This window comes from Dictyostelium purpureum, assembly GCF_000190715.1.
Source record: "Dictyostelium purpureum unplaced genomic scaffold DICPUscaffold_75, whole genome shotgun sequence".
NCBI lineage: Eukaryota > Evosea > Eumycetozoa > Dictyosteliales > Dictyosteliaceae > Dictyostelium > Dictyostelium purpureum.
In genome coordinates this window covers 58,920-81,953 of record NW_003519412.1, presented here as the reverse complement: position 1 = coordinate 81,953, position 23,034 = coordinate 58,920, and the positions used below count along the sequence as shown (strand labels likewise).

The 23,034-nt window shown below is 25.2% G+C and overlaps 10 protein-coding genes across 10 annotated transcripts; 4 read left to right on the top strand and 6 right to left on the bottom strand.

Moving 5' to 3' along the window:
• Window positions 1–41: 41 nt before the first annotated feature.
• On the bottom strand, window positions 42–1,778 carry DICPUDRAFT_91755 (uncharacterized protein). The gene is made up of 2 exons (XM_003286593.1): window positions 1,414–1,778; window positions 42–1,275 (listed from the first exon to the last, which is right to left on the bottom strand). Exons 1-2 carry the CDS (start codon window positions 1,701–1,703, stop codon window positions 192–194), a joined length of 1,374 nt encoding a protein of 457 aa, XP_003286641.1. The 5' UTR covers window positions 1,704–1,778; the 3' UTR covers window positions 42–191.
• Window positions 1,779–2,364: 586 nt separating this feature from the next.
• DICPUDRAFT_150642 (AAA ATPase domain-containing protein) lies at window positions 2,365–3,971 on the top strand (the record flags this gene model as incomplete). Its single annotated transcript, XM_003286604.1, has 2 exons — window positions 2,365–2,625; window positions 2,739–3,971. 2 exons carry the CDS (start codon window positions 2,365–2,367, stop codon window positions 3,969–3,971), a joined length of 1,494 nt encoding a protein of 497 aa, XP_003286652.1.
• A 1,886-nt stretch (window positions 3,972–5,857) lies between these two features.
• Window positions 5,858–6,751, top strand: DICPUDRAFT_91754 (uncharacterized protein). The gene is made up of 2 exons (XM_003286603.1): window positions 5,858–6,324; window positions 6,389–6,751. Exons 1-2 carry the CDS (start codon window positions 6,312–6,314, stop codon window positions 6,559–6,561), a joined length of 186 nt encoding a protein of 61 aa, XP_003286651.1. The 5' UTR covers window positions 5,858–6,311; the 3' UTR covers window positions 6,562–6,751.
• DICPUDRAFT_94221 (translation initiation factor 2 gamma) lies at window positions 6,743–8,711 on the bottom strand (the record flags this gene model as incomplete). Its single annotated transcript, XM_003286592.1, has 3 exons — window positions 6,743–7,942; window positions 8,126–8,334; window positions 8,535–8,711. The coding sequence occupies 3 exons, from the start codon at window positions 8,709–8,711 to the stop codon at window positions 6,946–6,948; spliced, it is 1,383 nt and encodes a 460-aa protein (XP_003286640.1). The 3' UTR covers window positions 6,743–6,945.
• Window positions 8,712–9,019: 308 nt separating this feature from the next.
• Window positions 9,020–13,893, bottom strand: DICPUDRAFT_14626 (uncharacterized protein; the record flags this gene model as incomplete). The annotated part of the gene is made up of 4 exons (XM_003286591.1): window positions 9,020–9,127; window positions 9,218–10,134; window positions 10,206–13,517; window positions 13,557–13,893. Coding segments are annotated over 4 exons (4,674 nt in total), but the record flags the coding sequence as incomplete, so codon positions are not given.
• A 232-nt stretch (window positions 13,894–14,125) lies between these two features.
• On the bottom strand, window positions 14,126–16,965 carry DICPUDRAFT_77520 (uncharacterized protein; the record flags this gene model as incomplete). The annotated part of the gene is made up of 2 exons (XM_003286590.1): window positions 14,126–14,646; window positions 14,721–16,965. The coding sequence occupies 2 exons, from the start codon at window positions 16,963–16,965 to the stop codon at window positions 14,126–14,128; spliced, it is 2,766 nt and encodes a 921-aa protein (XP_003286638.1).
• A 200-nt stretch (window positions 16,966–17,165) lies between these two features.
• On the top strand, window positions 17,166–17,363 carry DICPUDRAFT_31219 (uncharacterized protein; the record flags this gene model as incomplete). The annotated part of the gene is made up of 1 exon (XM_003286602.1): window positions 17,166–17,363. The coding sequence occupies one exon, from the start codon at window positions 17,166–17,168 to the stop codon at window positions 17,361–17,363; it is 198 nt and encodes a 65-aa protein (XP_003286650.1).
• Window positions 17,364–17,639: 276 nt separating this feature from the next.
• Window positions 17,640–19,126, bottom strand: DICPUDRAFT_31198 (uncharacterized protein; the record flags this gene model as incomplete). Its single annotated transcript, XM_003286589.1, has 2 exons — window positions 17,640–18,729; window positions 18,801–19,126. The coding sequence occupies 2 exons, from the start codon at window positions 19,124–19,126 to the stop codon at window positions 17,640–17,642; spliced, it is 1,416 nt and encodes a 471-aa protein (XP_003286637.1).
• Window positions 19,127–19,336: 210 nt separating this feature from the next.
• Window positions 19,337–21,183, bottom strand: DICPUDRAFT_97453 (uncharacterized protein). Its single transcript, XM_003286588.1, has 2 exons — window positions 20,874–21,183; window positions 19,337–20,774 (listed from the first exon to the last, which is right to left on the bottom strand). Exons 1-2 carry the CDS (start codon window positions 21,111–21,113, stop codon window positions 19,404–19,406), a joined length of 1,611 nt encoding a protein of 536 aa, XP_003286636.1. The 5' UTR covers window positions 21,114–21,183; the 3' UTR covers window positions 19,337–19,403.
• Window positions 21,184–21,824: 641 nt separating this feature from the next.
• DICPUDRAFT_150634 (uncharacterized protein) lies at window positions 21,825–22,846 on the top strand (the record flags this gene model as incomplete). Its single annotated transcript, XM_003286601.1, has 2 exons — window positions 21,825–22,029; window positions 22,098–22,846. The coding sequence occupies 2 exons, from the start codon at window positions 21,825–21,827 to the stop codon at window positions 22,844–22,846; spliced, it is 954 nt and encodes a 317-aa protein (XP_003286649.1).
• Window positions 22,847–23,034: the final 188 nt, after the last annotated feature.

Genomic DNA, 23,034 nt, shown 5'->3' with positions numbered 1-23,034 from the left:
ATAAATACATGTATATAAAAAAAAATTTTAAAAAAAAAGATATATTAAAAACTATTTTTATTTTATTTTTAATGATTTTAATAAATTTTATTATATATTATTCTTTTTCTTTTTTTTTTTTTTTTCTTTTATTTGTTATTTTATATTTTATATTTTTTTTTTTTTTTCTTTATAAAAAAAAAAAAAGTTATTTAATTAACTTTTGATTTATTGATTGATAAATCAAAACGTGAATAAAACATAATGAAAAGACAGAATGTGAAAACAGCACCAATAACTAAAAGTGGTTCGTGGAAAATAGAGAGAGATGAAAGATTATAAGTGACTTGAATATAACGATAGTTTTCGAATGAGGTATCTCTGACGTTTAAGACAATGACTGGACGACCTACAGTATCGAGATAGGTTTTACGAATTTCACGGGTTTCAGTAACTGGGAATGGTGATTTAACTTTAATATCAGTGGCACCTTCTGGGAGAATGATTTTAACTTGATGATCTTCGACGTAGATGTTGTCAATACCAACACCAAAGGTAACATTGAGGTGATAGCTACCATCAGCAGAATCAACAGAGAGGAAGTTTTGAATTGGAAGATTGTAACCAGTGTAGAAATTGTTTTTCCAACCACCCATTAATGGGAAACGTGGGGTAATCTTAAAGTTAATACGGTTGCTTTGGTATTGATAGACTGAGGTTGAGATGTTACCAATTGAATCACGATAGTAGAAATCAGCAGCAGATAATGGAACGGCTTCGTTAATTTCACTGATGTGTGATGGGTTGGCACCTGGATTACGTTGGTAGTCAAGACGTGAGAATGGACCTTTTAAGTGGGCGCCTTGATTTTCAAGATAATATGAGGTTTCAACTGCTAAATTACCCCAATGACTAACTTCATATTCTTTCTTTAATTGAGTTAATACCATAAAATGAGCACTGTTTTCAAAGTGAATACGCATTGGTGAAACTGTGAATGCTTCAACATTTGAGAATGGGCCATAAACAATAGTATTTGTCTTTAAACTGGATGGTTTAATTTCACTGAATGATTCTACTTTGCCTGATGCTAATTTAACTGTTGTCTTTTGAGTTTCAGTTTTGTATGGTGATGTAAAATAATGGTTGTCATTATAAAGAACTAATTGAGTTTGACCTTGTTTAATTTCAACTGGATAAGGTTTCATTTGTGACATTAATGTAACTTTAAGCTTTAATGATAAAACTTCATTGATTTTATATTTATTATTTAATTCGATATCAAAAGTATTGAAACTATAAATGTGGTTATTAAGGTGAGGAGTATATTGAAAATAAAAATTTAATTTATATTAATATTAATATTGATTCTTATTTATTTTTATTTGTTTTTGTTATTTGTTATTTTGTTATAAATAATATACTAATAATTACCCTTCTTTAATATTAATTGAGTTTGGTGATAAATGAACTTTTAATTCATTGTTTTTATCATCAAAAGCTTGAACTGAAACATGATAAGTATTATCGAATGAAATTTGATAGTTTTTATTATTATCAACTAATGATTTGGCTTTAACTGATAAAATTTGTTTTGAAAGTTGAGTAGTTAAATCAATTGAACGTTGAACATCTTGATTAACCCATGTATTGTGATGGTGTGGGTTTGATAATGCTAATCCAACAACAACTAAAAATAAAAATACAATATTTATAATTTTCATTTTTGTGTATATATGCTCGTCCTTTCTTTGTCTTTTTTTTTTCTATTTACAAATTATTATACACAAAAAGTAATTAAAAAAAATAATACCCAAAGATCTATTAAAAAAAAATTATTGAAAAAAAAAAATTGGTAAAAAAAATTAATAAAAAAAAAAATTTTAAAAAAAATTTAAAAAAATTTAAAAAAAAAAAAAAAAAGTGATTTTCAATGTTCAAAAAAAAAAAAAAATAAAAAAAAGTAATAATATATTTTCATTTATTTTATTAACTAGGGTATTAACAAAACCTTAGTAATATTGTTTTTTTAATTGTGTTTAGTTATTAATAAATTTAAGTATTAATAATAGGGAAATTTTTTGTACTAATAAATACATTGTTAAAAAAAAAAAATTTTTTTTTTTTTATTAGTTATTAAATAGAATATTATATTAACGCCGAAAAAAGGGTATTTTTGTATAAATTCTATTTTTTATTTTTATTTTATTTTTTATAACTTATTCATAGGAAAAAAAAAAAAAAAATATTTTTAATTTTTTAAAAATTTTTTTAAATTTAAAAAAAAAAAAAAAAAAAACAAAACGATTTTCTTTTTTCATTTTATTTAAATTTTTCAATTAAATTATTGTTGTATATTGTGTTTTTAATAATTAAATAATAAAGATGGCTGATACAAATTCTAATGATACTGTAATGGGTGAAGTCAATACAGCAGTTGCAACTACAGATACAAATACAAATACAACAGCCACTACTACCAATACAGCCACCGAGCAACCAACCACCACTAGAATAGAAGAGGTAAAATCAGTTAAATCACAAAGAATTGCAACACATAGTCATATTAAAGGTTTAGGTTTAAATGAAAATGGTTCAGCTACAGAAATTGCAGATGGTTTAGTTGGTCAAGTTAAAGCAAGAGAGGTATGTAGTATTTTAACACCAAATTTAATAGCATTTAACAAATAAACAAAAAAATACATAAAAAAATAAAATAATATTAACATATTTTATTTATCATTTTTATTTTTTAAAAGGCTGCAGGTATTGTTACAGAATTAATTAAATCAAAAAAAATGGCTGGTAAAGCATTATTATTAGCAGGTCCACCAGGTACAGGTAAAACAGCATTAGCATTGGCAATTTCACAAGAGTTGGGTAGTAAAGTTCCATTTTGTCCAATGGTTGGTTCAGAAGTTTATTCATCAGAAGTTAAAAAGACAGAAATTTTAATGGAAAACTTTAGACGTTCAATTGGATTAAGAGTTAAAGAAATTAAAGAAGTTTATGAAGGTGAGGTTACAGAAATCACCCCAGAAGAAACTGATAACCCATTAGGGGGTTATGGTAAAACTATATCACATGTTGTAATCGGATTAAAAACAACTAAAGGTACAAAACAACTTAAACTTGATCCAACCATTTATGAATCAATTCAAAAAGAGAAAATTACAGTAGGTGATGTTATTTATATTGAAGCCAATAGTGGTTCAGTTAAAAGAGTTGGTCGTTCAGATTTTTATGCTACCGAACACGATTTAGAAGCCGAAGAATATGTACCATTACCAAAAGGTGAAGTATTTAAAAAGAAAGATATTATTCAAGATGTTACACTTCATGATTTAGATTTAGCCAATGCCAAACCACAAGGTGGTCAAGATATAATGTCAATGATGGGTCAAATGATGAAACCAAAAAAAACAGAAATTACAGAAAAACTTCGTTTGGAAATTAATAAAATTGTTAACAAATACATTGAACAAGGTGTTGCAGAGTTAGTACCAGGTGTTTTATTCATCGATGAAGTTCACATGCTCGATATTGAGTGTTTCTCTTATCTTAACAGAGCATTAGAGTCAACATTAGCACCAATTGTTATTTTTGCAACCAACCGTGGAAATTGTGTTATTAAAGGAACTGACAACGATATTCAATCACCACATGGTATCCCAGTTGATCTTTTAGATCGTTTAATGATCATTCGTACTCTCCCATATAACTATACAGAAATTGTTCAAATTCTTACAATTCGTGCAACCATTGAAGGCCATAAAATTGAAGATGATGCTCTTCAATATCTTGCTGAAATTGGTACTAATGCTTCACTCAGATATTCAATTCAACTTTTAACTCCAGCTTCAATCCTCTCAAAAACCTATGGCAGACCCTCAATTACAAAAGAAGACATTGAAGAGGTTAATACATTATTTAATGATGCTAAAACTTCTGCAAAATTATTAGAGCAAAATAAATCAAAATATTTATATTAAAATAATTATTTAATTGGATACTGGTAATAGCAAAATAAAACTTTAAAAAAAAAAAAATAAAAAAAAAAAATAAATAAAAAAAAATTTTAAAATAAAAATAAAATTATAATAGTAGATAAATCTTATTTTATTTTACTAGTTTGTATTTTTTATATCATCATTAAAGTTATTTTTAGTGATTTAAAGTTTATTTATCGTTTATGATGATATGTTATTCAACATTTTCTCCAAGAGTTATATTATATGAAATAGTTTTTTTATAGTAGGTTGTAAATGTAACTTCTTTATTTATTTATTAAGTTGTTTTAGTATTTTTGAACAACAAACACACACATACTGCACATAAACACACGCACAGACACACACAAACACACACACAAACACTCTACAATAAAAAATTTATGACAATTTTAACCAACAAGTCACTTTTATTGCTATAAATTTTATTTTTATTATAATAATTATTTTATTTCTACTATTAACCAAATGTAAGTTGTATTTCATCTAATGGATTTACAAAAATAATTATTTTAGTAAAATCTTTTAATAAATGGGTGCTTCGAATAAAAAAATTTATTAAAAAAAAAAAAAAAAAAAAATATTAAAGTATAAATGAAGGTGAGCGAATTTTTGATTGATAGTTTAAAATATTATACTTTAATAATCAAGTTAGTTTAGTTTACTTAAAATTATTGGAGTGTGTGATAGTGTGGTGTAAGCATGTGTTAAATTGGTTGTTTATGAGTTAGTATATTCATAAATTGCTTTATTTATATGTATCGTTTAGGGTGGAATTTTTTTGTGTTAATAATGAGGGGTGCAACAAAAAAACTTAATTTATGTTAATGTTTCTGTTTTTTTTTATTTTTATTCGCACACATCCCAAAATTTTTTTTATTTCAAGGTTAATGAAATTTCTTATAATTTCATAAATTTGAACTAAAAAAATCAACCTTGTTGCATAAATTCCCCCTCTTTTTTTAAAGTGATTTTCAATTTTCAATATAATTATAAATATATGTTTTTTCATTTCCAAAATATAATAATAGTGATTTTTATTAAGTTTTATTGATAACAAACTCAAATAGAACGAATAATATATTCAATTTATGAATATACAAATTTAAAAAAAGGTAAAGATTTTTTTTTTTTACCATCCAATACGATTAAACAAAATATTTTTACCCACTATCTAATTTCAAATATATAAAATCCAAAATCTACTATATTCGAAAAAAAAAAAACATTTTTATTGTTTTTTTAAAATAAAAATGACAATAAACTTTAACAACAAGAAACATATAATATTAAAAAACATAAATTCACAACAACAAGTTAACCCAAAACACAAACACCAGCATTAACACAAACAAAAACTAAACTTACTAATGTACACCCACTAACCCCACACACCCACACCCACCAAAATACACACATAAGCACACTTACACACTCTAATTACCTCATTAATATATATCTTTTTAAATGAATTAAGTTAACAATATACGATTACAGTAATACATTTTAATTAATAAATTCATTTTTATTATATATAGACATATATTAACACCCAAAAACAACGATATATTTTTTAAACAAAACAAAAAAAAAAAATAAAACAAATAAAAACAAAAAAAAAAATATAGATATTGATATATCATGTCACCATATATGGTTGTATATTTATTTAAAAAAAAAAATTAATCCAAAAATATATTAGATATGTTATTTTTATATAAAAATGTATCAGTAATTATTTAATAATAAAATTTTTTATTTTAAAAAAATTGGGTGTTTTTCAAAATTATAAATACAATTTTCCAATTTCGTATAAATACTTTTGTTAATTTTATCATTCAACTATTAATTCAAACTTTAAATTTAAAAAAAAATTAAAAACTTTATAATAAATATAGAAAAAAACATTTTTTAAAAAAAAACCATCACCTTATTTGTTGTTGTGTGTTAAATTGTGTTATTGTTTATTCAAAAGAAGAATTTTCTTTTTGGTTTTAACTATATTTGTATATACTTTTTTAATTATTTTAACCTTTTTTTTTTTTCCATAATTATTTTTATTAAATAAATTTTAATTAATTTTAAAAATTATTTTTTTATTTTTTTCTTACTATAAATAATTATTTTTTTTTTTCTTTTTTTCATTTTCATATTTACTTTTTTTATATAAACACACTTCAATTTTAATTTCAAAAAAAAAAAAAAAAAAAAAAAAAGACATACCTTCATCTTATTATTAATTCCATTAGCACTATCTACAATTATTACTTTTTTATTTTTACCCCCTTTTCACTCTTTATCTTTCTTTTTTTTGTATTTAAAATGACAATCTCTGGTATGTAATCAACATTTATATTTGTTTTTAATCTATTTCTATATTAACATATTCTTTACTTTAGATTCTTTAAAAAAAATCAATTCATTCTCATTCGATCAAGTAAATAATAATAAAAGTTTTAATGTCAACAATGGAATTAATAATAACTTTAGTGGTACTACCTTAACAAAAGATCAAATTTCCTCAATATTCAAAGCTAGATGCTATGGTGTTGCTCCAGGATGTGGTCATTAATATAACTTTGTTAAAGTTTGGGTCTCCCTCATAAAAAAAAAAAAAAAAAAAAAAAAAAAAAAAAAAATAATTATTCATTTTTTATAACCATATAAAAATGATAAAAAAGTATATATATTTATATATCTTTTTTTAAATGTTGTAGCCTTTAAAAAAATAAATAAATTTTTTTCTTCTATTTATTATTTATAAAAAAAACCTATATTTATTTCTTTTATTTAAATATCAGCTTTTTTATCCAAAGGAATAATTGATCTGTACTTTTTAAATAAAAAAATTATATTTATTTTTTTTTTTTATTTTTTTTTTTGCATGCAAAACTATACAAAATTTTGCAAGTTTTAATTATAGTTTTGTTTCTTTTTTATATTATTTTTAAAGAAATTAATTTTGGAGAAGGGTACCTGCTTCGATTTTACCCCAACCAATTAAACGCCATGTCTTATCGACTCTTCTTGAAAGGGCAATCTTTTCACCAACTTGGGTACAAACTGGAGTTAAAAGGTCAAGTTTAGCTAAATCACCTTTGACGGCAAATACACGACAACCAGTTGAGGTTGAACCAATGTTAACCATAAGAGTATCTTCTTTTGATAATTTCTTAACTTTGCTTTGTTTTTCACCTTCTGATCTAACACCTAAAAGTCTTCTTAATAAGAAAAAGTTTACTTCTAAAGATACATAAATTTGTGGGAGTTTACCAACACTACCTAAAACTTGACCAACTAAACGATCAGCTCTGCAAAGAGTTGGATCGATTTTAGTACCAACACCAATAAGACCACCTGGTACGGCATATTGGAGTTCATTTTCTTCAGCAAAGAGGGAAACAATTTTAGATAAAATTGGGGTACATTTGATTTTACCATCGAGTTCTTTTGAAATAACACCTGGACGAACTTCGATTTCATCACCTAATCTGAGGACACCTTTTAAGATTGAACCACCAGCAACACCACCTTTAATTTCATCAACACGTGAACCTGGTTTGTTAACATCGAATGAACGAATAACGATCATATGTGGATCTGAGGTAAAGTCTCTTAATGGAATTGGGATCTTTTTGACAATATATTCACAAATAACATCAATGTTATATTTCATTTGGGCGGAAATTGGGATAATTGGGGCATTTTCAGCAATGGTACCTTGAACGAATTTTAAGATTTGGCCATATTGTTCTTGAGCGGCGGCTTCTTTAACTAAATCGATTTTATTTTGAAGAATGATAATGTTTTTAAGATTCATAATTTCAATAGCAGCAATATGTTCACTAGTTTGTGGTTGTGGACATGATTCATTACCTGCAATTAATAATAAAGCAGCATCCATAACAGCTGCACCATTAAGCATAGTAGCCATTAAAACATCGTGACCTGGACTATAATTTTAATTAAAAATAATTAATATATTTCGCTGTAATTATATTATTATATTATCTATATTATTATTATCAATATTATCAATATTTATTATTATTATTATCTATATTGTTATCGATTATTATTGAATTTTATAAATTTGATTAATTTGATTTGATATTTATAAACCATCTAATATTTACCAATCAACGAATGAGACATGACGTAAGAGAACCATTTTACCACCACAACCTGGTCTTTCACAAATTGGATTATCATCAGTATTACTACGATATGATTTATAACAACCTGGTCTGTGACATTCTGGGTTTTCACATTTGAAAATTTTAGCATTTGCATAACCTAATTTAATAGTAATATTACGTTTGAATTCTGAAGTGAATCTAACAGTCTGCAAATTGATATTTCAAAACATTGATTGTAATTATAATTATTTATATTTGAATGATTTTGAATATTAATTTGATGATCATAAAATAGGTTGCATTTTGAAAAAATATTTTTGATGAGAAAATTAAAAGTTAATATTTGATATTTTATATTTGAAAAACCTTCGTTATTTTAATTCTCTTTTTTTTTTTTTTTACTTACAAGAACACCTGAAATGGCTTTGACAACAGTTGATTTACCGTGAGCTACATGACCAATAGTACCAATGTTAATAGTAGCTTGTCTGCTAATAACGTATGGGGTTAATGGGTTAAGTTCTTCAACTTTTAAAGTTGCTAAGTCTTGTGGCATAAGATTTGGTTTAGCTTTTATTGACATTTTGTTTTATTTATTAAATTAATGATTATATATAAATAATAAATAAATAAAAAATTCAAAAAGAAAAAAAATTTTATAAAAAAATTTAAAAAAATTTTAAAAAATTTTTTTTTTAAAAAATATTTTTTTTTTTTATGAATTTAAAAATATAATTTTTTTACTTTCGTTTTTTTAAATAAAAAATGGAGAAAAAAATAATAATTTAATTTTAATTTAATTTAATTTAATTTTAATAATTGATAATATTTAGTTTCGTTTTATTAATTATTATTTTATTTTATTTTTATTTTATTTAATTTTTAATTTAATTTTTGTTGTTGTAAAATTTGTTGTTGGGTATATTCCCAGATTACAATTGAAGCCGATACATGAACATTTAAACTTCTGATTTGTCCAAGTTGGGGAATTTCTACACACTTTTTTTTTTTTTTTTTTTTTTTTTATAAAAATAAAAAATCTATTAGTATAAAGAATGTAACATTTTTTTTTTTTTTTAAATTACTTACATAATCCACAATTGTTAAATAGTTTGCAGGAATACCATTTTGTTCTTGACCTAATAATAATAAACATTTTTCAGGGAATTGGAATGATGAGAGATTTTTACTTTGGCTTGTTTGTTCTACACCCAAAATTGAATAACCTTCTTTCTTTTTAAGTTTTAAGTAATCTAAAAGATTTGGTTTAGTGATTTCTATAATTGGTACTAATTTTTCAGCACTGACACTAACTCTTTGGAATTGAGGATCATTTAAAAGTTTGAGATTTGGAATTGCAACTTCTTCGACATTAAAAATTTCGCATGTTCTAATTAAACCAGCTAAATTTGGTGTGTTTTCGATAAATGTACCAACAATTATCATTGATTGTCTTTTGTTCTTTTTATTATTATTATTGTTACTATTATTGGTATTATTGATTTGGTGGTGTTCCTCAAGTTTATTTATCCATTGCCATGGTGTAATTCTTCTTTGGAAATCTAAAATTTCATCATCTTCATCATCATTACTATTATTGATTTGAATATGTTCCTTTTGCTCTGTTGTTGGTTGTGGTACTGCAGCAGAGTGTTGATTTTGATTGTTTTGGAATGAAACTTGGAAATCTTTAATTAGTTTTTTTGAAATATCCAATAATGACATTGGGATAATTGCATCATCGATAACTGATAGATTTGAATAGTCATCATCCTCTTGTTGTTGTTTATTTGATTCGCCCTCATCATCTTCATCATCACCGCCAGTATTTCCAATACTATTATCACTTAAAATATTCTCAGCTAAAGTTTTCTTTAATGGATCATCACTTTCAACAAATAGGGTTTGTTTTTCTCTTAATCTTTTTTGAATTTTATTGATTTCTAAATAATTGAAAATTGATTTAATTAATTCACTTTCATTAAATTGTTCAAGGATTTTAAATTCTAAAAAATAGAAAAAAAAAAATTAGTAAAAATAATAATTATTTCAAAAACCAAAATTAATTTAAACTTACTCTTGTTAATAATTGTATAAATTGCTAATTGGGATGTAGTTCTAACAGCATGATGGAAGTCAGTTGACCATGGAAGAAGAGTTTTAAATAAATTAATTACCATTTGTTCATATGAATCTTGATAGTTATTTAAAAGGTAGTAAAGGAATGTTGAAGAGATAATTATAAGAGAGGCTGAAATTTGGTAATCTGAATTGATTGAATCTTCCATTTTGGTTACAAGTTTTTGGTTTGTTTCTTTAATATTTGGTGATTTAACTAAAATATTGATAATGAAAAGCTGAATTAAGTATCTAACATTGCTATGGTTTTTAAGTTCTAAAGTATTCCACATAAGGTTTGAAATTTTTTCATAGAGTTCAATATTATCTTGATTAAATTGAATGATATGAGTTAACGAGCATAGAGTTCTCCATAGTTTGCATTTCATTTTATTGGTTCTGCTATGTTGAGAGTACTCTCTTTTAGAGAATTCTGATTTAAAGTTTAATTGTAATAGCTCTAAAATTAATGTTTCGACAAATGGTTTACATTCGTTTGATGTTAATTGGGATACAAACCATCTAATAATATAACCATGATTATTAAATAGTTTGAATGAATCGCTCGATTGTTCTTCGTTGTTTTCATTTGAGTCTTCAAGTACTAATTTATCTTCGGAGGTCAACAAACAAAGGTCAATAATTTCATTTAAGAAAATTGGTAGTGTGTTTATTTTCTTTGACCAAATGGCGCAACAATGGCTTAATAAACCGCAACTAATACGAACTGAACCACCCAAGTCTTCTAAAGTTTGTTTTAAATAACTCTTTACTAATGGAATGGTAACAGAGTTTTCGAATAATATTGAATTGAATAAAAGATTTGAAAATGCGATACAAAGATTGTTGGGTTTTCTATTACTATCGCTGAATGCTAAATAGGACTGTTTAAATAATTGTTCCATCAAATGTTCATTATTTAAAATTTCTGTAGAACTTGGTGAAGAGATGACAATAGAGAGACATTCAAAGATTGGAATTAAGGTGGAGCCAGTGGCATTATCTAAAGCAGATAGAGCTAAATCAAAGGTCATTTCTTGGGAATATTTGGTATTACTTGCAAAGCTAAAAAGAATTGAATGAATACTGGTCCATTTAAATTGAATGAATTTTGGTAAAATATATGAAATGGTTGAATCAAACTTGTATTTTGGTTCCAATGTTAAAAGCTTGTTAAATAAAACTTCATTATTAATATTGTTGGTATTTGTTGGGTCGATTGGTTGTTGTGGTTGGTGGAATGGTTGCTGTTTACACTGGATCCAAACTAATAGTACAACTGTAATTCCCTTCAAATCTAAAGAGGTAGAGTCATTTAAAATATAATTTTTCATATCGTTCGAGAGTTGAGTAAACTCAGCAGAGTGTGGTAATTTCTTTATTAATTTGATGGCCATTTCAAACATTTTAAATTGATCAATAATTTTTTCTGATTCTTCTTTAGTTAAGGTTGTGTTGTAATTATCTTGGGTATAGGTCTTTTCAACAATATATTGTTTTATTAATTTAATTAGGGTAAATTTAATTGGTTCTATTTGATTTGAAACTTTAATCCAATGTTTCTCTTGAAGCTCTTCTAAAATACTATTGATAAGTAATAACAATTTCATTTGTTGATCTCTATTTACTTTTTCGCTATCGTTAATATATGGAATGATTGTGTTTTCGATATAATCTTGAATCTCTGCATTTGAACAAATTGAAAGTACTCTTGATAAGGCTATTAAATTTTCTTTTTCATTTTCAAATGATGAGGATGATGAGTTGTTTGATAGAGTATTGCTTTCAGAGGTAATTGTTTTTTCGGTTGCTTCTTTTAAATTAATAATGAACCAATTGCCTTTTGATTTCATCCAATGATTTTTAAAGTCATTATCTATTAACTCTCTTGGAATCATTGAAATTATTTTAGAAATTTGTGAAAATGATAGTTGTTCATTTGAAATATCTAATGATTTTAAAAGTTCGAACATATTTTGATAAAGCTGAGTGTTTGAGTTTTGAATTGGGTGTGATACTAAAATATATCTAATGGACTCTAAAATATTTGAGGAGGCTGATAAATGGGATTCTAATGCTTGCTTACTTAGAATTGAGGTGAAGAGTAAGATTGTTTTAACCTCTTGAGTTGATTTACTAATAAATTGTAAAAGTTGTTCTAATTCTAAATTTGATTTAACTGTAACTTTTAAATAGTTTGATAATCTTTCTACAAGATCTTTGCTTCTTTCAGATTCATAATTGACGGTGATTTCAAATGTATCTAGTGCTTTTAAGAGTGGTTGTTGGAACTCTACAAAGTCGATTTGATGTAAATGTTTTAATATAGACTGATCGGCTAAGGCATCTACAATAACTCTTTTCTTAATGTTTACATTTATGTGATTGAAGCCTCTGAAATAAAGAATTCTAATCCAGAAATAAATTGAAGATGGTTCTTTGAAATGGGTAAAGTTATCTCTTTCGTTTGAAGCATTGATTAAATTATGAATTTGAACCCAAACTGGAACAAATAAATGTGATTTGGTTTCATCAAAGCATTCGTATAGCGAAAAGAAAAGATTCCATTGCTTTTGTTCCCAACCTTTTGGTAAGCTTTCTTTCCATAACATACTTGGTAAAGATACAGTATTCTTTAAGAGATGAATTGCTTGTTTACGTGGTAAAGAATCTTTGTCGATTAAAGATTCAAATAGGATATTCCAGTAGTCCACTTTTTTAATAATATTAAAGGTACCTTCGTCATTTAATTTCTTTGATTTTAAGTTGAAGATTAAACAGTCAAAATAGCATTGATGGAAAAAGAAACATAACTTTAGTTTTTCATTAATATCTTTTTGCTTGATAATTGCACTCCATAATAATTGCAACCAACTTCCATAATAGAGATTTAATAACTTTTCATTCTTTGAAATTATTTCTACATTTTCTTTATCTAGTAAAAGCTTTGAAAGGATGAATAGTGATTGTTGCTTGGTATATTGATTAATAATTGTTGAATTCTCTAAATTTTCTATTACAGTTGGAATTAAAGTTGGATAAAATTCGATACACATTCTCTCTTTATCTTTAATACTGATATCGCCATCATTTAAAATACCATTTACTAATTGCAAACCAAATTTATTACTATTGCTATTATTATTATTGACGCCATCTATTAATTTATTTATCATTAAATAAATTTCATTATTAAAAATTAAATTTTGAATTTTTGAAATTAATTTTGAAATTATTTTAATATTATTTTCATTAACACTATTATTATTTACTATTTGATTGCTATTTTCGTTATTATTATTATTATTACTATTATTTTCATTAATAATTTGATTACTATAGAATTTAATAATATTATAAATTATTTCATTATTATCTATATTGTTATTATTATTATTATTATATTTAATAATACTATAGACTATTGATAATAAAAAGATATGAAAGTTATTATTATTATTATTTTCATTATTATTTAAATAGTTGAAAATTTCTTTTAAAATATTATTTTTATTTAAATTTGGTGTTAATAAAAATAAACTTGAAACTAATAGTTGATTTTGTTCAATATTGATTTCATGATTAATATTGCTATTATTACTATTGTTTTCTTTAAAAATATTCTTTAAGAAATTAATAATATTAATTTCATTCATAGTATATTATTATCTTTGTGAAAAATGAATAAAAAAAAAATTTTTACGGAATTTTTTTTATTTTTTCATTTTTTTTATTTTTTTTATTTAATTTTAAATAATTTTAAATGGAGTTTATTAAAAAGGAAAAAATATAAATAAAATTAAATGTAAAAAAAATAAAAAAAAAATAAATGATATTTATTACTTTATTAGTTTAAATCGGAGGGTTTTTTTAAAATTTTCAATTAATAATATTATTAAGGGAAAAGCTAAAAATAGTCTTTAAACATGTAATATATTGTTGAATTTCTGTGGTTGATTGGGTGTTGCTTTCGAATAATTGTTTAACTACAGCAGATTTATCTTGGAAAGTGTTGTTGGTGGTTAATCCAAAGTATTCTTTTTGATCATTAGTTATACTATCGATTGATACACTTGATAATGATTTTTCATTTAAAGTTTGGGATAAATCAACTAATGAACTAGTTATTGTTTCACAAAGTTGTTCTAAATCATTACGAATTTGTACGTGGTATTCTTCCTTCTTTTTGGCCTTCTTTGATGGTACTAAAGTGTTCAAATGAATAATAACCCATGATAACCATGTTAATGGTTCAAAAACATTCGATACTAAACTGCCTATTGGTTTACCTAAAATTTGGCCTTCTCTAATTTCTTTTGAAGCCTCACCAAATAATTCTTTTAATTGATCCATTTGCTTATTAAAAATATTTTTAATTTCATCATATTTACTTTCTTCATCTAAATAATTAAAAGAAATAAAAATTAGTATTTTAAAAAAAAAAAATTAATACAATAAATCATATGATACAAACAATTTTTTAATAAAACCGATAATAAATTAAATAATTTGAAAATATTTAAAATTAAACTTAAAATATTTGATGATGAGCTAAATTGGTCGTTTAATTGAGTGATGGTTGATTCTAATTCGAGTAAGAGTTGAGAATATTTAGTTGAATCTGTAGTTAAAGTAGTGATAGTTAAGAGGTTTAGAATTTGTCTTCTAAATCTTAAAACTAATAAACAATCAGACTCTTTAGAATAAATTGGATCGAAAAAGAGTGAGTTGATAATATTGTTGTTTGATTTAGCTGGTGTTTTAAAGGTGCTTGAATTGAAGTTATCATAGACACTTCTATCTTGATTGAATGAAAGTTTTGATAATTGTTCGTTGGTGATAGTGAATTGATCGTTGTTGATACTGGCAATATGTGATTTGCAATTTTGTAAGAGTTGTTGTTGAGCGATATTGTTGTTGGTAGCATTCTTCAATCTAACCATCATAAAATTAAATAATTGTCTTTCAGTTGAATAGACTTGCTTTTGGTAAGAGTTGGCAACCTTGTCTTGGAATTTTTGGATTTCTAAAATTTTACTGTAGCATCCATTAGTGTAACAGGCGGCAACATAATCGGCAGTGCCATCATTTTCAGCATAAAACTTGAAAATTTTTTCGAAATAATTAACACTTTGAGAGAAGCAGAGTGGGGAACGAACAGCTTGGTCCATAATTAAATAGCCAAGGGTATCCCATTGAATATTTTTGATATTTAAAATTTTGAAATGTGAAAGAGCAGATGTATGGATACCAATTTCAAAATATAAAGTCATTAAATAGAGGTTGAATTGGAAGTTCTTTGTGCTCTTTGAGTGGCCAAATTCTAAAATTGAAGCGGCATCGATAGAATATTTAATTTTATTGGCTGGGTTTTTTTCGATTTGGTCCATTAAGAAGAAATAACACATTAAAACTAAATCATCACCTGGGTAACGTTCTGACTCGATTGGTAATGGGAATTTGTTGACGTTGTAGGAATAGGCTTCTAAAATGGCTTTAATAATTTCTTGAGCTTTTTCATGAGTGAAATCAGATTGTAAATTTAATGCTCTTTGAACTTTGTAGTAATTTGAAAGTTTTGAAATAAAATTAGTGTCGTCGTTGTTCTTTTCAATAAGTTGATCAATTGATTCCAAAAATTTAACTGAATCATCTTTTGATCCTCTTGTTTCTAAAAATTCTAAATATTTCTTAACATCGTGATAAAAGACTGGCTTGTTACCAAATTGTTTGAAATAATCCAAAAGCAATGTAATGAATTGTTTGAACTCTTCTTTGTCAATGGTGGCGCTACAATTTAATTTTCTGTAGATCAATTCAATTTCGGCAATGAATGGACCACGTAATTTATGCTTGATTGATGAGCTCTTTTGGATCTCTTTAATAAAGTTTTGAATTTCGCCAAAGTTTGATGGAGTTGAGTTATTGTTGAGTAACCAGAGATTGTCGAAATAGCCCATATAACAAGACCATTCATCTGGTTCATACTTTACGAGAATCTCTTTGTAACTGTCGGCAGCTTCTTGATGTTTTGATAACTCTTGATAAAGTGATGCTAAAATCTTTAAACGTTCGGTTGGTACATTATAGAGATCACCCAATTTACCTTTGATGAGGTCCAAATGTTCTTGTTTTTTGTTTTGAATGTCTAAAATAGTTTCATACATGAATAATTGTTCGCTATTTTTAATTTTTTCTTCTGATACCAATTTTTCAGCCATTTTTTGAGATAAACCGAGTAACAATGGTGTTGGATTATCCTGAATCATTGAGAGAATAGTCATAAGATACCAAAGAGAGTGTTCTTCAGATGGGAATTGCTTTTGAAGAGAGATGATCATTTGTTGTTGTTGCTTTAAATCTCTATCCTTGACATATGCTAAGAAACAACCTTTGGCCAATTGAATTGATTTAGGATTGGCTTTGTAAGATGCTTCGTATACTTTGGTCATCTTTTCAACTTTTTGAACTGATTTGTAAAAATAATTTAAATTGCTTAAAACAGTTTCATTGTTGATTCCTGTAAATGCCATTTCGTCGGCGCAACTGATGGCCTCTTCGATTTGATTCAATTTGGCTAATGTAATAGCCTTTAAAACTTTGACTGCATTTGTATTTTCGTCTTTTTTCTTTAATAATAATGCATTACATAACTTTAATGCACCTTTATTATTTCCTGAATCTAATGCTTGATAAATCGATGATAATTTATTACTCATTTTAATAAATGATACCAATGAAAAAAACAAAAATAATTAAAAAAAAAAAAAAAAAAAAAAAAAATTTTTTAAAAATTTTTAAAAATTTTATAAAAAAAAAAAATAAAAATAAAAAAAAAATAAAATAAATAATTAAATATAATAATTGTTCAAATATATACATCCAAATATAAACATAACATTGCCTTATATATTGCAAAATGATTAATCGAAAACCAACAAGAATTGAACTAAATATGGAAGATATCGAAGAGTATGAAGATTTAAAAAAAGAGCAAACCGAGGCCGCTTCGAAAATATCAAATAATAATCAACTTAAAAAAGAGCAATTTCCATTAACAAATACATCCAACCCACCAAAAAAAACCACTGCTCAAATTATTGGTTATGAAAAATAAGTAAACAGATACCACCCAAAAAACAAATAAAATAATAATAGTGTAGATAGAATAAAATAAAATAAAAAAGACCAAAAAATAAAAATAAAAATAAATAATAATTATTTAATTATAAATTATTATTTTATTTATATAATATAATTATATAATTTATTTAAAAACAAATTATAAAAAAAAAAAAGAAAAAAAGAAATATTGATCGTTTATTTATATCTTTTTACATTTTCTTTTTTTTATTTCCTTTTTTATATTTTTATTTCTTTTATTTTTTTTTTTTTATGCAAAATTCTTTTTAATAAAATTTCTTATTGGATCATTACCATTTTCATTAACTACCAAAGTTTTTAGTTGGTCATTGGACCAAATGTAATAATCTTGTTCTTTTGCAAATTTCAAAGTTGCATGATAACAATCGGTTGTTGGAAAAGAATTATATAAAACTGATTTGGTGTAGGTAATACGATTACGCTCTTGTTCCCATAGTAATATTTGCTCTGCTACCACATCGGGAATGGGTTGACCATTGTTTACTGCATTGGGATGGGCATTGTGTCTAATGAAATCTATAATTTGATCGGCGGTAATACCATGAATTAGAGCGGTTCTAATACTCTCACGAGTGATAATGCCTACTGCTAAATTGGGTAGTCTATAAAGCATCTTTACAAACAACGATAATAACGATATTTGTAATGATGATGCTGTATATGCATATAATCTGTAATTGGTTTCTAAAACTATATAGCCTGATTCCTTCTTTTCGATAGTGCTGCTTGCGACAGTATTGGCGCTGTTGGATGAGCTATTTATTTTATCTACTGCTAATGTTTGGATCAATGATAGTGTTTTACCGGTGGTCAATGATATAATTAAACGTGTTGGATAAAAAAATAAACTTGCATCAGACTTCATATATATCAAACCAAATTGCTTGAGACATATTAAATATTCTTTTTGTAGTTCTGTAAGCTCGCCAACCAAATAACCTTTGCCCAATTGTAAAAAAGAAAGTCTAAAAAGAAAACCCAACAAATCGTTTCTTGAGCCCTGTGTTAAACCCTCTCGTCTTTTCTTTTCCAAATCGTTGAGATACACAATCAACAATGTCCAAATTTGTGTATATACATCTTTTAATAAAAACTTGAAACCATCACTTGTGATCGATAATGACCCATCTTGATCTCTTCTAGTTAAATTACTCGATAATAGTAAATCTGAAATGAATTTTGATGGTTGAGCTGCATCATCCGATAGAAAATATAAAACTTGTTCCCACTGCTTCTTTGAATAGTTATCTAAATCATTTATATTTGGTATTTTATTAGTATCTTTAATATTACTACTATTTGAAAATATAACTTTATCACTAAATAAATAAAAAAGAAAATGTTAATATTTTATAGATACTAAATGAATAAATAAATTGATATACGCTACAATTCTACTAATGCACTTTTTATATTTTCTTGAAACAATGGATTTAATTGAATAGATTGCTCTGACTGTTGTTTACCTCTGTTTAATAATATAATTTTTAAATCAAATAGCTTTTTTAATGCCTCTTTATGTTGATGGTTTGATGAATGCTGTGACCAATCTTTGGCAATTGTCAATGGATATGTATCTACCATTAACATTTTGAATATATATTGTTTCGCTCTTGGAGGTAATGATCTAACGATGGCTTGACATGTCCATGAATCTTTATATAAATCCTCTAAATCTCTTGCATCTAATGTTGTTAAATATTGAAAAACTTTCATTTATGTTTTATTTAATTTTAAATTAAAGGAAAAAAAATTTAAAAAAAAAATAAAAAAAATAAAAAAAAAATGATTATTTTTAAAAAAAAAATGCATATTATTTTTTTCCTTGTTTTTATTTTTATAAAAAATTAAAAATTAAATTAATTAACTAAAATTTAATTTAAAATTAAGTTAAATTAGAATTTAAATCTAGATTTTTTTTTTTTTATTTTAAAATTTAAAAATGTTTTTTATTGAATTTATTATTTTAGTTTAAAAAATAATGGGGGGCTTTTTAGTTTGAATATTGTTTAAAAAAGAATTCACTTATTATTCTTCTTTGGACTTTACCAGAGGCAGTTTTTGGTAATTCTTTAGTGATGATGATTTTCTTTGGGATTTTGAATGAGACTAATTTCTTTTGGAGGAATTCTGTAATCTCAGCATCAGTGAGGGTTTGGCCTTCTTTTGGGATTATTGCGGCCCAAATTTCTTCACCATACTTTTGATCTGGAACACCAAAGCAAATAGCTTCTAAAACTTTATCATTTTCTAAAAGAGCATTATCGACTTCGAGTGGACTAATTTTTTCACCACCACGGTTAATAATTTCTTTCTTTCTACCCTTGAGAATTAAATAGTTTTCTGGGTCTAAATAACCAATATCACCAGTAAGGAACCAACCATCTTTAGTGAAATTATCAATGTTGGCTTGTGGGTTATTATGGTAACCATGGGTAACATTCTTTCCTTTAATACAAACTTCACCAACATCACCTTGTTTGAGGTGGTTACCTTGATCGTCAACAATGCTAATTTGGACGTTCATACCTTTACCTACGGAACCTGGTTTTCTGGCACCATCTTGTGGTAATGGGTTTGAGGCCATTTGATGAGAAGCTTCGGTCATACCATATGATTCGACTACTGGACAACCGAAAAAGTTTTCGAGTGTTTCTAAGAGGGTTGGTGATAAACTTGAACTACTTGATCTAATAAATCTTAAAAGACCTTTATTTGGATTTTCAGATTGACCTTGTTGGACTGAGCATAAAATAGTGTGAATGGTTGGAACAGCACTATACCAGTTAATGTTGAATTGTCTAACGAGTTGCCAGAAGACTGAAGCACTGAATCTTGGTGGAATAACAAGACCTGAGCCAGCAAAGAATGATGATAAACAAACACCAATTAAACCATGAACGTGGAAAAGTGGCATAACAACTAATGAGCAATCATTTGGTGCTAAATGGAATGTATTGGCAATATTTGAGCTTGAGACTGAAAGATTTTCGTGTGTAAGAGGAACACCTTTTGGTCTGCTGGTGGTACCAGAGGTATGAAGGAATAAAGCAACATCATCTTTTTCTGGGACAACGTTTAATTTTGGTTGGTCACTTTCTTCACCACCAATATTTTCAGTTGAAAAGATTAATTCATCATTATTGTTTGGATTGGTAATTGTGTAGAATAATTTATCACCTTTAGTAACTTCTGTTAATTCCCAAACTTTAATACCTAATTCTTTGGCTGATGCAAATGCCTCAGTTAAACCCTTTTGAATAATAACAAGATTTGCGCCCATATCTTTAAAATAAAAATTAAATTCATCAACTTTATATGCTGAATTTAATGGTGCTGAAATACATTTTGAAAATGTTGTGCCCTTTAATAATAGAAATAATTAATGTTAATACTACATCTATAGTTAAATGCACATTATCTACACATATGCTGCTAAAATCTATAGTTGTAAAATACTTACTAAGAAACATGAAAGAATTGGATAACCATTTGTAATAACATTTGAAACTACATCACCTTTTTTTAAACCTTCTTCGTTGATTTTATTTGCGATACTGATGGCATCATTTAAGAATTTTTGATATGTGATTTTATATGAGTTAAATGAGTTGGTTTCTTTATCTAAAACTGGGATAGTGATAACAGTTTTTTTATTATCTCTTTTGGTGGTATTTTGGAATATATCAAATAATGTAGACATTTTAAAAATATATGTTAAATCGGGAAAAAATATAAATAAATAAATATAATTATACAAAAACTAATATTTTTATTTGGATTGTAATTTTAAAAATATTAAATGAAAAAAAAAAAATATTTATATTATTTTTAAAAAATGAAAAAAATGCCAAAAAAATAAAAAAATAAAAAAAAATAAAAAAAAAAATAATTATAATTTCATATTTTTATTATAAAGATTTTTTTGACAAACTAAAGATGGTATTTTCATACCATTAAAAAAAAACAAAAAAAAAAAATAAAAAAATAAAATAAAAGTTAAGTGTTTAAAAAAAAAAATAAAACTCCATTTTCTTTGCACGCCAAAAGACATTCTATTTCTTATTTTCTTTTCTATTATGTTCCAAATTGGTCAAAATTCGTTTATATTTTCATTTTTTAAGTTATTTTTAAAAAAAATAATAATGACATAAAAAAATAGAAATAAAAGTAATAAAAAAAAAGTAATAAAATAATCTAATCTATATCTTTATTTAAAAATGATGATTAAAAAATAACATATTCACATAATATTAATTCAAATAAAAAAATGAAAAAATGAAAAAAAAAAAAAAAAAAAAAAAAAAAAAAAAAAAATTAAAAAATTAAAAAAATTAAAAAATTTTAATTTTATTAAATTTTTTATTTCATAATTTTATTTATTATAGATTATCCAAACAAATATACAATTCAAATGGTATCTAATAAAAAAGTTAGAGGAGAGTTTGAAAGGCCTATAGTGGTAGGGTCAATCTCTAACTGGTTAGGTAAGAAAGGTGATGGTTTGACACACACACATAGATGGACTGCATATTTAAGAGGTATGAATAACGAAGATTTACCATTTATAAAAAGGGTAGTTTTTCATTTACACAGTAGTTTTAAAAACCCAAATAGAGGTAAGAAAAAACAATTATTTTATTCTATAATAAATATTTTTATTAACTTTTTTACATTCATCTTATAGTTGTTGAAACACCGCCCTATGAAATTAGCGAAACAGGATGGGGTGAGTTCGATTTAAAAATAACTTTACACTTTACAGACCCAAATGAAAAATCAATAGAATTATTTCATTTACTTAGACTTCACCCACCTGAAGGTGTCAATACTAAAACCAAACATCCAGTTGTTTCAGAAACTTTAGACACATTAGTATTTAAAGACCCCACAGAATCATTTTACAATTTAATTAAATTACCAGATAAAAATCAACAGAATTTATCGAATCCTGCACTTCAGATCGCAGGCGATACACCTTTAACTAGTCAAGAACAGATGGAATTAAATAAAATCATCGACTCAAGAACCAAAGTTATAGGTGATATTCAAAAGTACAGAGATACATGCAAACAAAAGGAATCTGAAGCTATAGGACTATACCAATCAATTCAACAAATGGAAAAACAAAAATTAATCTTACAAAAAAAACTTGAAAAATATAATCAATTACAAAAATCAAAAATTGATAAAAATAATAATAATAATAATAGTAACTATAATAACCCTACACCATCATCTTCAGCATTACTATCTTCTGCAAATAATTCAAATATTTTAACTCCAACAAACATATCAACACCATCAAATATTACAACTCCATCATCTACATCTACACCAAATTTATCAACATCGATACCCACACCAATGTCGATCGATTCACCAACACAAAACCCTTTTACACCAATATCAACAACTACACCAAACAATAATTAATATAATTATTTATATAAATAAATTATTTATTAAATTTAAAATAAATTGTAAAAATATAAAATAATATCCTTGGAGTAGTTTTTTATTATTATTATTATTTTATATTTTAAAAATAGTTTACAATTTTGTGAAATCTAATAATCAATAGATTTTAAATTAGTTTTATTTGATTTTTTTTTTTTGAAAAT

Excerpts from the sequence above, each read along its gene's own strand:
- DICPUDRAFT_91755 (XM_003286593.1), bottom strand. The coding sequence starts at position 1,703 with ATGAAAATTATAAATATTGTATTTTTATTTTTAGTTGTTGTTGGATTA. Across the intron at positions 1,276-1,413 it reads TCAATTAATATTAAAGAAGG|TTTCAATACTTTTGATATCG; the intron begins GTAATTATTAGT and ends CCACATTTATAG.
- DICPUDRAFT_97453 (XM_003286588.1), bottom strand. The coding sequence starts at position 21,113 with ATGTCTACATTATTTGATATATTCCAAAATACCACCAAAAGAGATAAT. Across the intron at positions 20,775-20,873 it reads CAATTCTTTCATGTTTCTTA|GGCACAACATTTTCAAAATG; the intron begins GTAAGTATTTTA and ends CTATTATTAAAG.